The 12,522-nt window shown below is 38.7% G+C and overlaps 1 protein-coding gene across 1 annotated transcript in view; it reads right to left on the bottom strand.

The window, feature by feature from the left end:
* foxo6b (forkhead box O6 b) overlaps nt 1-11,511 on the bottom strand; it is a 35,456-nt gene extending 23,945 nt beyond the window's left edge. Inside the window, exon 1 of the mRNA XM_067425982.1 lies at nt 10,162-11,511. Within this exon, the coding sequence (XP_067282083.1) occupies nt 10,162-10,620 (459 nt within the window). The 5' untranslated portion in view covers nt 10,621-11,511. The remainder of the gene's footprint in view (nt 1-10,161) is intronic.
* Between the last annotated feature and the right edge of the window lie 1,011 nt (nt 11,512-12,522).

The raw sequence follows: 12,522 nt of genomic DNA, 5'->3' as shown, positions 1-12,522 counted from the left end.
TTTTTTTTGTGCTGTGAAATCTAGTTGGTCTTCACATTTCTTACCCAACAGTCTGCAGAACTCATGGCCTCATTTATGTCAAATAAAATATAATGTCTACCTCATCTAAATTTCATTATCATGGAATAATCGATTCAAATTTATCCAACTCTCAATGACACATTAAGACAAAAGCTGTGGTTGGTCACTTTAACTCTTTCTCTGCCATTGACGGAAATTTCAGTCAACTCCTGCGTCCCGATTCGATACTATCTATACTAAACAGTATTCGAAAGTAGAATTAGTATGTCCCAAATCGTAGTATGTTGAAAAGAGTATTCCAAAGATGCCCGGATGGTCTACTATTTCCGGTCCGAATTGGAAGTGTAGATCGACGCACACTCTTAACGGCTGATATTGCCCACAACCCATTGCGAGTTGGATGAGGATTCGATTAGAACTACAAATACGGATTAAAAGAAGAAAAAAACGACAAACATTACAGATGTGCGAGTCCGACAGTTAAGTAGAGAAGTTTAGATAAAGGTTTGAGTGATCAATTATCAGTATTTAACCTGACTAAAATATATTTATTCAGTGTTGTCCACATTATATTTCATCTGCAGCAGCATTGTGAACTTTAGTAATGACACGTTTGGCCATTAACTTAAGGCAGTTTAAATGGTGATTGGATGCACATAACTAAGCAACAGAGTCTGTTAAAAAATGACGAAGTAGTATGTCCCAAGGCTTGCATACTCTTCTGCTACACACTCAAAAGTATGTACTTTTTCTTTACAAAAAGAGCGCCTAATTTTAGGACGTAGTATAAGTAGGCGAATTGGGGCGGAGCAAACGTTTCCCTGCCATTGACAGAAATATCCGGCTTTCTATTTTTTCACTGTTTTACTGTAGAGGCGCTATGATATATCCTCTGAAAGAGTATTGAATTTCTGAATCGCTTGAAGATGTGAAAAAGAAGCAGAAATAGGCGATAGCATAAGCATATGCATTTGTAAAATAATGCGATTGTCAACATTAAACAGCATAGAAATCAAAACAGCCTGATGTTACTGAATGGATTTGTTCTACTCCATCAATGATTTGATCATCCTTGTGAATCTGATCTGGATATAGTCTTTTACAAAAATGCTTTTTTTCCAAATGTTGGCTTTTTAAAGAAAATTACGCGTATTCAATTATTGATAAAACAGTATGCATTATGCTAAATAAAAATGGTCTTTTGTTTTAAAAAACAAAGGCTCTGTTCTTTCTTTTGATATTTTGCATCTTCAAATATTTATTCAACAAAATATCCTGGAGGCCATGACAACTTTGTAAAAATTAGCAAAAATGCTTGCGGTGGCTGGCAACTTAAAAATATACTATAATCTATACTCCGATACTCTTCCTGTCTAAGTTGGTGTTTTTGTCATGAATGAGCTGCAAAGAGGAACCTACTTGATGTCGATAGTCAAAGTCTGCTCTGCGAGACTAGGGTCAGTCACACACTTGAAAGTGCCCGACTGGATCTCGAGTGCACAAGTAAGCCGCACTGGCAGGCTTTCCTCTGCGCATGCATAAATCATGGCTGCTCTCCTCTCGCCCATTACAGCTCATCAATCTCAGTTTGCCCAGCGCTCCGGTGGGGGGGAATCTTATGAAGATCTGATTAAATATGTAAGCACCTGATAATAGCAGCACATGCCAGGCTTCAGAGTCAATTGTCTTTAATGTGTACAGGCTCTGTGAACTTATCTAATAGGCTGTGGTCAGGGTCAGAGGTCATGAAGGCGCCTGTCTCACTTGATTCTGATGCTAAACCACTATGGGCGTCAACACCAGGTTAAAAAAAAAATCAAAAAATCATGCCAGGGAATCTGATTACAATATATGGTCTGCAGCAACATTACTGTAGCATATTTCTGGAACTACAACGGAAAAGGCGCAAGCGGCCACGTGACACTCGATGGTGTGTGTGATCGTGTGGAGGCTAGGAATGTGTGTGTGTGTGTGTGTGTGTGTGTGTGTGTGTGTGTGTGTGTGTGTGTGTGTGTGTGTGTGTGTGTGTGTGTGTGTGTGTGTGTGTGTGTGTGTGTGAGTGTGTGTGTGTGTGTGTGTGTGTGTGTGTGTGTGTGTGTGTGTGTGTGTGTGTGTGTGTGTGTGTGTGTGTGTGTGTGTGTGTGTGAGAGAGAGAGAAAAGCTTCATGGTTTTAATTAAGGTGGAATCAGAGCAGGATCTGTGCTGCCGTGATAACGAGCCTCATCTGAATTATTAACGAGAGCTGCACCCCCTGGACGTGAAATCCCGTCAGACTGTCTCTCACACACGCAAATAAACAATTCCAGAACACGCATATAATAATGCACAATATCTTGTCTAGTATTAGACATCACATATATAACATTTATGGATCATCAACCTCTCATACAATTAGGACAGACCATATAATAATAATAATATATTAAATATTAGTTATGTCCTGTGGTTAGGTAGCAAAGTTAATTGCCAATATTGATCAAGCTAGATAGTTCTAGCAGGACCCGGTAGTCAAGCTCGCATCAGCTGACTGTCAGCTGATCATGTCTACCTTTAGCAATATGATTTCTATCATAGCATACATATATAAGCTCCTTCAGTATTATCAGCAGCTATCACATTTCTTCGGAGCTAATTACCCTCCTCCATCCCCAGCTCCTCCTCTCGTCAGTCAGGATTTGACTTTCTGACTTTCTGATTATATTGGTTCTGTTCTGGTTACCCTATGGGGGAGTTATCGTTGCTCTCCCTGCTCTTATCCATGCTAGGCTGCATGGATGCGCAGGGAGTTCTTGCCCAGAACAGAACCATTCAGCCAATACAAACTGCTAATTGTCCATCATCTTTGACAACAGAATTACAGTTGGTCCGATACAGTCCTTCACTGAATTGCCTTGATGAGTGCAAGTCATTTTTCTATGTGAACATATTGCAACAAAAACATTTAAAGTTTTGACAAATTGGTGGTGAATTTGTACAACTTAATTCACACAAAAATGCAAATAAGCATGAAAGACCACCCCTAAACCTAACAGTCTGTAAGCAGATCGTATGAAAATATACAAAAGAGATGTACGAATTCATCACCACCATTTCGACAAAGACATAATATAGTTCGGGAATGACATTAGGGTGAGTCATTAATGACATCAATTTCATTTTTGGGTGATTTAACCCTTTAAAGTTGCAACAATGAAAACAACAACAACTAAAATGTAAATCAAACAATTATTGATTGGATTTAGTCATATGGGCATGGCTTTTCAAAAGGGGAGGCAGATAAACATGAGCTTGCGGGGTGGGATTTAGGCGGACTAAATGATTAGAGAAGCCCTGGATACGTCACCAGAGAGAATATTTGTTTAAATATTATTAGGTCAGTTTAAAAACATGAAACCTATATATTAATGAATCATTCACAATAAGATCTATAACATGCATTTACAAAAGAGATCAGTGAATATTCATTTTAGAGACTTTCTTGTCCTATAGAACATGTTACTGAACAAAGATCTGCATACACCATATGCACCACGCTGTTTGGTCGATTCTCCTTGAAGAGAAAGGTACATTTGAAATATTTATGATCTGCTAAAAGTTAATTTAGCCATTTTTAAGAGTACACAGCAAAGACACGACATCAAACCAACAGACCAACCAACATTTAGTATTTTCTTGGCTCACCCAACCGATACCTATTAGAACATCCTTAGTCATTATCTCAGATTTCATTTCCACCACAATGCATGTGTCAACGCATAAGATTGCCAGGTGCAGTCAAGTCCTTCTTGCAGATAACAGGATTGTTTCACTGACTAAAATTATTTTGGACTTTTTTTTTTTAGAGTCTGGTTTATTTCAAGCTTATACTGGCTAGTAACCAAAGACTTAAAGGGTCAGTTCAACAAAAAAATTAAAAGTATCCCATAATTTACTCACCCTCAAGCCATATATGACTTTCTTCTTTCAGCCGAACACAATCAGAGTTATATATATATATATATATATATATATATATATATATATATATATATATATATATATATATATATATATATATATATATATATATATATATATATATATATATATATATATATATATATATACTTTATAATGGGAGTGAATGGTACCACAATTTCTATCCATCATAAAAGTAATCCATTCCAAAATAATATGGCTCTATAGGGGGTTAACAAAGGCCTTCTGAAGCGAAGTGATGCATTTTTGTAAGAAAAATAGAAATAAGAACAGTGACCTCTGACCTGACGCGTGACTTATTGACGAATGTGGAAGCGCAATGGATTACCGGCCACAAATTAGAAGTCTAAAACGAGATTTTTCATTCTAGAAGGTACATAAACAAATGTCAAAATAGCAGATTTTTTAAATAACGATAATTCAAAAGAATTCAAGACAATAATATTATTGTGATATCTATAGAAATTATAAATAATGTTATGAGTCAAATTAATATTTTATGTAGTTTTTTTCTCTTTTTGGCTAATTAGTCATATGGTTTGGGGGACGGAGAATGAGATTTTGTAACCATTCCTGTACAAAAATGTACAAAAGAACTGATGATCAACATTTCCTACATACTGGGGTGTCTGACACCTCATCCTTTTTTTACAGAATACAGAATCCCAAAAAACTCCCACAATGGTGAGCAATTATTGTATTTTTTTTAGCATGTGGGTTTCTTATTTTCACATCTGTCATCTACTTGAACATGATTTTGCGTGTTTCTCAAACGGAAGGCTGAATCCTACGAAGGCTGCATATTTTGGCAGTCACGTCGTCAAGCGTTGCTGAAGGCTGTCTCAATTTGAAGGATCCTTTGAAGGCAGCCTTCATTCCGTGTCCTTCTTTCGTTTTGAAGGACGCATCGGATGTATCCTTCGCAGCCTTAAATCACCTACAATCCTTTGCGCACATTACAATTTACGAAAATAAACTTACGGAAAGTGAGTTGGTTCTGCGCTTGTCTGAGTTTATTATGAAATATAAGACAAAAATAATGTTTTCGGACATGAAAGAATAGATGTTATCTTTTGTTTTGCTAAACTAAAACACTAAACTGACAATAATGTAAGCCACAGGGAGACCGCAGATGGCTGTCATTCACTATATCACATTCATAGAAAGCCAATTAATATTAAGGTTTATAATACAAAGTATTTTTCCAAAATTACATTTTAATAGTATTTTCGTGTATAAAGTGTGTGACGTAGCCATGCGTACTAGACCATCTCATTCTAGCGTTTAATTGCTGAAGAGGACACTAGCCTACAAGCGTAAGAAGGACTGGACTAGGGGTGCTTCCCAATTCTTATTTGTGCATTCTCGTTTCCTTTCCTACCTTCCTTTCCTCGCGCATTAGCTCCGCCCCTTCAGGATGCGAGGGAAGGACCCAAGGAAAAGACGTGAGGGTGGAGGAATTGAATCAAGTGAAATTATATCCTCGCTCCCTTTAACGTCACTTTAAAGCATTGTCATTTAATGATGACTCTACACCGCTGGATTTAGTCGGGATTCTTGAACATTAGAGCTATTTAGAGACTATTTGTATTGTAAGCTTCAGCCTCCACAAAACACCACATTTGTCCATATTTTAATAAATATTACCAGTTATTATTAACAACGAATTCCAGTTATTAACTGCTTTTTATTTGTTGTATAGTAGCTATTAGTTTCTATTTGTTTCTCTATTAGTTTCTTTAATTTTCTTGTGCTTTGATATAATTCTGCAACTGTCAGGTGAATTAATGCTTGCGTCACGTTTAGTCGATAAAACACTTCCGCAAAAGATCCACCTGTGTATCCTCGCTCATGACTCCTCAGGAAGCCTCCTCCCTCCTCCATCCTCGCCTCCTCGCGGTGCAATTAGAGAATTGAGATCTCCTACAAGATGGCTGAGCTCCATCGGTTTCCGGGTCATAGGATGGAGGACGGAGGACCAAGGAAACGAGGAGGGATATTGAGAAGCACCCTAGGAAGGACGGAGTCTCAGTAGCCTTCCATTTGAGAAGTGCCCTTAGTGTGGCAGAAGCGGTGCTTTGTCTTCTTTTCCATTTCATGACTAGAGGTGACTAGTGCAATACTGCCACCTACTGTGTTGGAGTGTCAACCAGATTCAGTTGATGTGTGTATGTGCGTGATATGCATCTGAGAATAAGGCAAGCCTTAAAAAAGCCATTGTGAATTTCTTTCACATATCTCAACCACTGATCTTGTCTCCAATAATAGCCTCTATTAATAACATTATAATTAGTTAATTTATATATGTCATGTTTCAGCTATACTGTATTCATTTTTGTCATTATTAGTCTATTTCTTAAGAAAATCCAGCTTTCACACAGTAAATGTTAGTTTTCACTATTCCACGCTCCTGAAATCATCCTCTGGATGCTAGTCTGGCAAACTGTGTTACAATCACTTCTTCTACGCAGTTTTTGTGGGAGTAACAATGACAGTGTTTCTCCAGAGCTGAGGCATCCAACTGAACCACTGCTCTGGCCAAATAGCCTGGCACTGAGATCTGCCCTGCATCAATGCCAGACTGGTCAGAGCTGCCACAGCTGGGGTGGTTGGGGAGCCCAGTCAACTATTACAAAATTACTGTCACTTTAGCTTATGTTTCTCTGTCTCTTTCTTACTCTTTCTTTTCTGTGTGTGCTCATAATTTCTTCCACAGTTTCCATGCCTGTTCATTTCACTTTAATGCTCAATACAAAATATAGAGTCATGATAAAGAGCGGATATATATATATATATATATATATATATATATATATATATATATATATATATATATATATATATATATATATATATATATATATATTCACAAATGAGAATTCCTTAAATGGGTAGTTCACCCGAAATTGAAAACTCATCATTTAGTCACGCTCAAGTTGTTCCAAACCTGTATACATTTCTTTGTTCTACTAAACACAAAGAGATCTGCTTGGTTACAAACATTCTTCCAAATATCTTCCTTTGTGTTTAGCAGAAGAAAGAAGTGTATACAGGTTTGGAACAAATTGAGGGTTGGTAAATGATGACAGAATTTTCATTTTTGGGTAAACATCCATTTAATATCTCAACTGATTCTCCAAGAAAGGATTGAGAATAATACAATTAAGATTTTATTGAAGTCTTCTGCTTTCCCTGCTTCTCAACAAAGTCTCAAATAATGACTCTATCAAGTCATTGACTGAATGATCGGGCATACTGAATGATCTGGGCTCTGCTATCAACATTCATTTCATAGCTCAAAACTCTTACTGTATGCCAGCAGTTGTACATATTTGTCTATTTCTTATTGCACTTTCTCAGAGACAAAGTGATACTTAAATGAAATATGACTGAGATCTCCGTTAAGTCTCCTGGCCTTTCAAAAAGCAACTACTGAGCTGTAAAATTTTACTTTGGGTATTGATAGAGATATAGACAACATCTATAAAATATTATGCGTCTGGAAAAACCCATAAACTGCTGTAGACACACATGCATTAACGGTGAGCTCCCATCACATTAAATCACAGATAAACGCAATAAATACTTGGAAGGATTGAGAAAATCTGATTAGTGATTTTCTGCATCTCAACAGTCAGTAACAGGATGTGACACACTCTTGCCGTACTATTTTACGAGATGCTTCGCATCACCGGGCTCATCTGAAAACCTCATGTTGTGCCACAGACACATAGACACACTTTAAAAGAATGTGAACATAAAAAGCAAAACACTCAACAAGGCATCCCTCCGTGAACCACAAGCATTGGTCACTGGAATGAGCCGTGCGTGCTCTTCTCTGCCCTCTTGCCCACCGTACAACAGCCATAATCCAACCCGTCACAGAAAACCCAGAACTAATAATAGCAGCTAATTGATGCCAAAAACGGCCAGGCTCAATGTCCAGGCCAGGCCAGCCAAGAGACATGAAACTGGCTGCCACAGTGTAGACAAGCAGGATTACACAACAGCTATTAAAAAGTGCTTTCAATGGCATTGACAATGTGATCTTTGTTGCTCCAAAACCACCTTCAGTTCCATCTATCTATCTATCTATCTATCTATCTATCTATCTATCTATCTATCTATCTATCTATCTATCTATCTATCTATCTATCTATCTATCTATCTATCTATCTATCTATCTAGCCATCTAGCCATCTATCTATCTATCTATCTATCTATCTATCTATCTATCTATCTATCTATCTATCTATCTATCTATCTATCTATCTATCTATCTATCTATCTATCTATCTAGCCATCTAGCCATCTATCTATCTATCTATCTATGATGAGATGTATGAGAGTGCTTTACATTCTGAAGTAAATATCTGTTTGCGTTTTTTATACATATCTGTGTGTATTGTTTGTGCGAGCGTACGGTCCGCATGTGTCAGAATTAAACGCGCATTAAAATCCGATGCCAACTGTTATGGGGCCAACATGTGTGAGCATGGTCTGTTTTTCACAACCTTATTTTGATTGAATCAAGTTGTTTTTCTCCATTTTTATCTCCTGCTGGCCAATCAAATCTCTCTCCTTATGGGAACATATGAGCGACATACAGCTGTGCATCCCTGGGCAGCACAAACAAGACGTAAGGAATTAAACCAGATTTAATTTTGGTTTAAAACTGCAGGCTTAAGATTAGTTTAGCCCATCTCTTAGTCCCCTGCATCCAATGAGAAAACAAGGATCTAGTGTGAGGTAAATATCCCATTTAGAAATATTAAAAACTCCTGTTGTTTTGATGATGTAATAAAAGGCCTGTGTGTGTCAACTATTACACGCACTTTGAAAAACAAAAACATTCTTAGACTAGATGAATTTGAACAAAAGCACACCATCCTTATCCTCTTATCTTACTGAAGAAACAAACAACATATATATATATATATATATATATATATATATATATATATATATATATATATATATATATATATATATATACACACACAATGTTTTTAGCCTGTATTCATTCTGGAATATTAACTCTAGTGCAAAAGGTATGATGTTCTTCTGGCTTTGTATTCTGTAATCTATTCTATTTTGTAATCTCTAAGGTTTAGAATTTTATGAAAGGCCATACTCAAAAGAAATCAACAAAAAATAGCCACTGGTCGCTTGAAAGAAGTCACTTCATAACTGTCTGCCTTTGGATGTTTTGTGATAGGATCTCGGTGATCTAAAATGCTTGCCAGAAAGCCACAAACCACAGAGAGAAACATAATTCAGATTCAGCTGGGTCTGTCTGACTATCATTTTCAAGTTAGATGTTGGTGCTGAGGGAAACAGAGAGACAGACAGAGGTCCCTTGGGTTCTGCATGAAGCATGTATAGTGAGAGCATGAGCATAGTTCATAATATCCAATCTGATCTAATTAAAACCTTTGACACAACCATATGACACAAAAAAATGAACAGCTGAAACATTCAGCATGGTTTATTCTTTTGCCAACCAATGTGGTGCAATTATGCGGTTGCATTTGCTTCACTAAATAACCCTTTTTCGATTATGTAATGTTTTAATTACAATTTTACACCGCCTATTTTATTTCCCATAGTCTTTTGGATGAATGTCAGGGCTGAAGAGGAGACAGCGGAGGGAGGGAGGGAATGAGGAAGGGAGGGGGTTACGAGGAGGAGGAGGAGGAGGAGGAGGAGGGTGCGTGCTGGAGAGCTCAGAGCAGACAGACAGGCGTGCTTGCGTGCATGCGTGGCCGACGCGCGGGGAAGCTGACCGGACCCGTGCGTGTCCCCCAGGTGACCTGCCTTACGAGCGCGGCCCGCGCACTCCAGCTCATCCCGATGAGTGGGTCATAATCAAGCTCAACGCGTCATAAACGCTATTTTTGCGTCATAAATGGCCAGAATTTTTTATTTGAAATTTTGCAAGAGCAATGAACTCATTGAACTATACTCCGTCTGCTCACCTCCCCATATACTCGATGTCTGGAAACGTTTAAATTGCATGATTTATTGAAAAGCAGAGACTTCACCACAATGTGTTAAATGCATTTAGGTACCAGACATAAGCGAACAGCCTTGTGTATAATGCGAGAGCGCAGAACATGCAATTTCTTACACATGACTATACAATCAGGTGGGAACTGTACCTTCCAACCGGCTGAGCTGTTGCTGTCTCCTTTATCCTTGAAATAGGGCACAAATCGCACCATCCAGTCATAGATTTGCGATAAGGTGAGCCTTTTCTCGGGGGTGCTCTCAATGGCACGCGTGATCAGATCCGCGTATGACTGGTTGCCCCACGCGTTCCGTCGCGACGACTTGGATTTGCGCAGCTGGCCGGCCACATCCAGCGCGGCGCCGGACATGCACGCAGGGGCGGCCGCGATAGGGGCAGGGGCGCCGGCTGGATGCTTGAACTCCGTCGGCGCCCCTCCGCTCCGGCACGCCGGCACGTTGCGCGGCTCCACTTTCACAGGCAGCGCTCGGCTCTCCTCCTCCGGACACGGCAGCGGCCAGGTGCACGACCTCGGGCGGCAGTGCGGCTCATAGTCGGCGTCCAGTTCAACCTGATGCGCGTCTATCCCGCTGCTCTCCATCATCAACATGCTGCTTTTGAGCGTCAAAAGGCAAGGTCAAGGGGAAACAACAATGCACCCTTTAAATCCAGTAAAGATGGACTGTGTGTGATCTCTCTGTCTGTAGTCTTTTTAAACCAAATGCAATACGTGAATAAAAGCAAAAGCACCGGGAGCCGTGAATAGACTGCTCATTCTTGTGTCTCTAGTCAGCTGTAATGTACTAAACACGCAAAAGCATCCAATGCATCACGATATGCAACAGTCTGTCTTCCATATTACTGAACAATTCAGTCACACGCAAGCGGGTGTCCATATGACTGAGGTGCTGAAATCACACACCCATCACTGAAGCGTCTCGTGCATGCAAAGTCCCTTTAATCGCGCGCTCGCACCAACTGTTGATTGCTTTGACAGACGGTCTGACAGACACGCTGGGCAAAGCTTGTAAATCTATCTCATCAAGAAGGGCGAAATCAATTGACTTCCTCTGGAGTCTGGCCACAGTTTCCGTTTGTCTGGAGCTCTCCCGTCCTTTTTTTTCTCTCTGCAGATTTGTAAGCGGTCTCTCACGCGAGCGCAGTCACTATTACTGATAGTAGACACGGCGCGAGCGCCCTAAAAATAGGGTCGCGTGAATGGAGCGGTACAATTCAGCCGCGTCTTTTCCCGATAATAAATTTCTCCACACGTTTTTTTTTCCCCTTCTTCTTCTTCTTCTTCTCTCTTTTCTTTTCGTTGGATGAAATATTCAGACGAACATTCCTTCCACATCGGTTCACGCCTGTTTTCGGATGACTAGACGAGGCTGTAGCGGCGGATAAATGCTGCTATCAGATAATTGGACGGCGCTTGAATCAAGTCACTCCCTCCAGAACAGGTTTATCCGGGGGACGCGCATCTTCTACCACACCAACATTCGTGCCTCTTTAGAAAGATTTACATGTGCAGACTTCCTTTGCACATCCATCACTTATGGCAAGTCGTTGAAACATTTATTCTTCAAAACGAACTTTTTTTTTTAATTAGCTACCTGAATCTTTTATTCAAAGGCCTATAGCCTGTAATGACATTAAAATCTTACAAGTAAGATGAACAACAATTTTTCTAGTCCCAATTTAAATAGCCCTACTGTCTAATAAACAAATTATTACTGTAAATAAGAACATGGAGGATATATATGGGTTACACTTTTTTTCAAGGTATCTTTGTTACACTGGAATTATTTACTGAGAAATGTTAAGTAATAGATACTATATGGTTTGGATTATGGTTAGGATTGGTTTAGGTTTAATTGCATGTTATTATGCATCATTTATAGTTATTACTATAGTAACTACACTGTAAAATCAAGTGTTACCTAACTATTAACTAGTTGGATAAATCAGTAGTATCCAGTAGTAAAAAAAAAAACACAAGCTAAGCTGGCTAGTTTTTAGCTGGTCTCCCAGGCTGGTTTTAGAGGGGATTTGGACACTTTTTTTAGCTGACCAGGCTGGTCTTACACTGTAGAAGAAAATAAAAAAATCAGGTTTCCAGCTGAAAATTTTGAAGTGACTGATCACATCTAAATATTTCAGTTGGCCAAACTGAATTTCTCTGAATTAAATTACATCAATTCACAGAATTCGGACAACTGAAAAAATTAGATGTGATCAGTCTCTAGAAAAATTTCAATTGGAGACAATTTTTTTTTTTTTTTTTTTTTTTTTTTTTTTTTTTTTACTGTGTAGCTGGTCAAGGTAAAACGAGCTGGACGCCAGGCTGGAAGACAGGCTACTTCCAGCTATTTCCATTTAAACTGTAACAAAAAGGCTAACAAATATTAGTTGAATGTGAATAGTTGAATTCTACAGAGATGTGTGGAAAAGATATCAGTGGCAAAAAACATTAAAAAAAATAAAAATAAAAAAATTGTTAGAAGTATGCAAG

This window comes from Pseudorasbora parva, chromosome 19 (genome assembly GCF_024679245.1).
Source record: "Pseudorasbora parva isolate DD20220531a chromosome 19, ASM2467924v1, whole genome shotgun sequence".
Lineage (NCBI taxonomy): Eukaryota > Metazoa > Chordata > Actinopteri > Cypriniformes > Gobionidae > Pseudorasbora > Pseudorasbora parva.
This window is presented reverse-complemented; position numbering and strand designations above follow the sequence as displayed.